Source organism: Herpailurus yagouaroundi, unplaced genomic scaffold (genome assembly GCF_014898765.1).
Source record: "Herpailurus yagouaroundi ecotype Mexico unplaced genomic scaffold, PumYag 67793, whole genome shotgun sequence".
NCBI classification, from domain to species: domain Eukaryota; kingdom Metazoa; phylum Chordata; class Mammalia; order Carnivora; family Felidae; genus Herpailurus; species Herpailurus yagouaroundi.
The window spans coordinates 5,992,505-5,995,162 of record NW_024420586.1 but is presented as its reverse complement, the minus strand read 5'-3'; the positions used below and the strand labels follow the sequence as shown (position 1 = coordinate 5,995,162).

The window sequence follows — 2,658 nt, the reverse complement described above, 5'->3', positions numbered from 1 at the left end:
CTCCCATTGAAGGGTTTCAAGTTTCCCAAGGCCTCAAATTGTCTTGCTTCAGGATGTTTACATTTGACTGCTCTCATCTGGACCTCCCCTTCCTGTCCCACCTCATCCTTTTTTGTCTATCTCACCATCTTCCTTTTATGGGCAATGACTCCATCTTCTTTTTCTTACCACCCCCCACACTACTATGGAGCCTTCCAAAGAGCAGATGCTCATTTAATGTTAGAAGAATAAAAAAAAAAGACAGTGAGCAATTTATTATGATTTATTTTCTCGTACATTCTTGAATGAAGAAATTTCAGGCATGTAACTTTTATTTTACAGAAGAGCAGAGTACATGGAATAAAGAAAACCAAAAATTTACCATCTTACTTTTTTCTCAATTTTTTGACTCCAGCTATTTTGTTGCTAATTTTTTTCACATTTCCAAAAAAATGGCAATTGCAGTGCTATGTTTTCTTGTTCCAGATCACTAAATAAGATGGAAGGTTACCAATTTGTTTTAGAAAATAGCGAAACTCATACTCTTAAACCTCATAAACAGCATCAAATGTGTAATATATTGTGAAGCTAATTAAACTTTTCAAAAACAGAAACATTTGATAACTTTCAACAAGAGATAAATGTGTAAGTTATTTATGTAGAATGTACGATATGCACTATGTCCCCTCTAGCTAGCACCACCTAAGCCCTCACACTACTTCAAACACAAAGTGAGGAAAGTGCTTCAGGTTTCAATACAGGTGGGAGAAGCTGCCAAAATTGGCCATGGAAGGCCCAGTATGAACCAGAGCTGTAAATCTGGCTCGGGCTCGCTCTTCTTCATCTTGCAAAGCCTCTTCATACCAGGATGGGAAGGCACTGGGGACGGTATCATGGACCTTGGCCAAGAATTCAAGGACTTTCATCTTGCTGGTCTCGGCATAGGCTCTTGGACCCCACAGGAACTCACGGCATGGAGGATTGCTGTTGGACACCTGGCGGTACAGGAGGTACCTTTCCTGCACCCAAACTTCAGTGATGAGCTTCTTGGGATCCCCGTAGATGAAGTGTTTCTTATCAGCATATATCCCCATCACATTAAGCACTTCCCACATATCCTTTTCAGTGGCACAGTTGCCCTTAATGAAGATCACACAGAGGACGGTCATCAAGAGGCCGGTCTGGGGCATGATTTCCTCACCCCTCAGCCTGTCATCATTGGTGCGCTGCAATTTGCTGATAAGGGCATAGTGGTGCCTGGTAGGGTCGACTTCCTTCAGATCAATGCCAAAGGCCAGCACCATTAGCTCAGAGGCTTTCCTGAGAATCTCACAGAAATGCACCTTGTGCTTTTTGATGACATGCTTAATCATGTCTTCCTTTGTTATGGGCTCCCTCATGTTATACTTGCGCAGCAGGAATTGCACCAATAGAATCGCCTTGTCATCTAGAGGGGTTCTGTGGTAACGACCAGTGTTGGGTTGTGCCTGAGAGGTGCTTGGTTTTTCCTCATCTTGGCTCTTGGCACTTTTATCAGATTTTGTATGTGAAACACCTGCAGAAGTAGTAGTAGTGGATGGGGCTTTCCGAAACCCCTGGGTTTTTCTACCTGACCCAGCAGCTGAGGAGCTCTGGGCACTACCACCAGAAGGAGAAAAGGAGGAAGTGGAGGGCTGTTCTTCCTCTGCTGCAGTGGCCTGAGCATCCTGGGCACGCTGAGCCTCGATCCGGGCCTGATGGCGTTTCTCACGGGCACGAAGCTTACTCTTTTGCCCCCGAGGCATGGTGACACTGGTCAGGGACAGTAGGCATTAATGTGGGCAGGAGGGCAGGCAATGAGGGCACCTAGAGGAGGGAGAATGAGATAGTGTGTGCGCCTTCAGCAGGGACATTTCACCTTGGCTTTAACCAAAGCCACTTCTGCAGGCTTCCCTGACAACACTGCTCTAAGACCACACAGGGCTCCTTTTCTAATCAGTGTGTCCCCTGAGAACCCTGAAGAGGAAGTTAGAGTGTGCCTTAGACTGCAGCTGCCGGCCCTGCCGGGATCAACTTGGTGGCCGAGAGCAAGGGCTGGCAGGTTATAGTTTCTGTACGGTCCCCTCTGTTCTGAGGTGGAGAATTCTCAGTTCACATTTAGGATCATCCTGTCAACTGTTGGCAGTGCCCAGGGCCTCCTCCCCTCTACAGCTCTGAAGCTAAACTTTTTACACCGATGACCTTACCGCCGTGAGATTCTTGGGGAGCAAATGAGAAAGAGCCACTCATGCTGCAGCCTTCCAGAGCTGACAACAGGAGCAGAGTTTTGTGGGATCCCCACAGTCTTGGATGATTAGGGTTTTCAGTGCTCAGCCGTGTACCCACTCCCATCAGACCAAACCCCCCATCTCCCGGAGGTGACAGCCCCACCTGGGGCCTCCCAGGGTAGATTTCAAGGGCAGGGCCCTCTGCGGGGTTGGGAATACCCTCAGTCCTCACTCAGACTCCTCTCCTTGACTCCGAATAGAGCCTGGGATTCTTCACTCTTTTGATCTCAGTCCACCAGCCTCAGATCAAAGTCTTCACTCTCTGAGACCCTGAAACGGAATTGAAGGGGCGTTAACAGCCAGGCCTCGGGGCTCTGCGCGTGGACGCCGGGGGCGGGGTTAGGTGGCGTGTCCTTTGGTCTCAGAATTACCA

General features: G+C 48.1%; 1 protein-coding gene across 2 annotated transcripts; it reads right to left on the bottom strand.

Moving 5' to 3' along the window:
* Positions 1–244: 244 nt before the first annotated feature.
* LOC121026054 (melanoma-associated antigen B10-like) lies at positions 245–1,826 on the bottom strand. Of its 2 annotated transcripts, none has more exons than XM_040468861.1 (2): positions 1,608–1,826; positions 245–1,496 (listed from the first exon to the last, which is right to left on the bottom strand). In XM_040468861.1, exons 1-2 carry the CDS (start codon positions 1,761–1,763, stop codon positions 732–734), a joined length of 921 nt encoding a protein of 306 aa, XP_040324795.1. In that variant the 5' UTR covers positions 1,764–1,826; the 3' UTR covers positions 245–731. The 2 variants fall into 2 exon arrangements, with proteins under 2 accessions (XP_040324795.1, XP_040324794.1); XM_040468860.1 differs by having other exon boundaries at positions 245–1,501; positions 1,613–1,826.
* Positions 1,827–2,658: the final 832 nt, after the last annotated feature.

Excerpts from the sequence above, each read along its gene's own strand:
- LOC121026054 (XM_040468861.1), bottom strand. The coding sequence starts at position 1,763 with ATGCCTCGGGGGCAAAAGAGTAAGCTTCGTGCCCGTGAGAAACGCCAT. Across the intron at positions 1,497-1,607 it reads CTGGTGGTAGTGCCCAGAGC|CAAGATGAGGAAAAACCAAG; the intron begins TCCTCAGCTGCT and ends AGTGCCAAGAGC.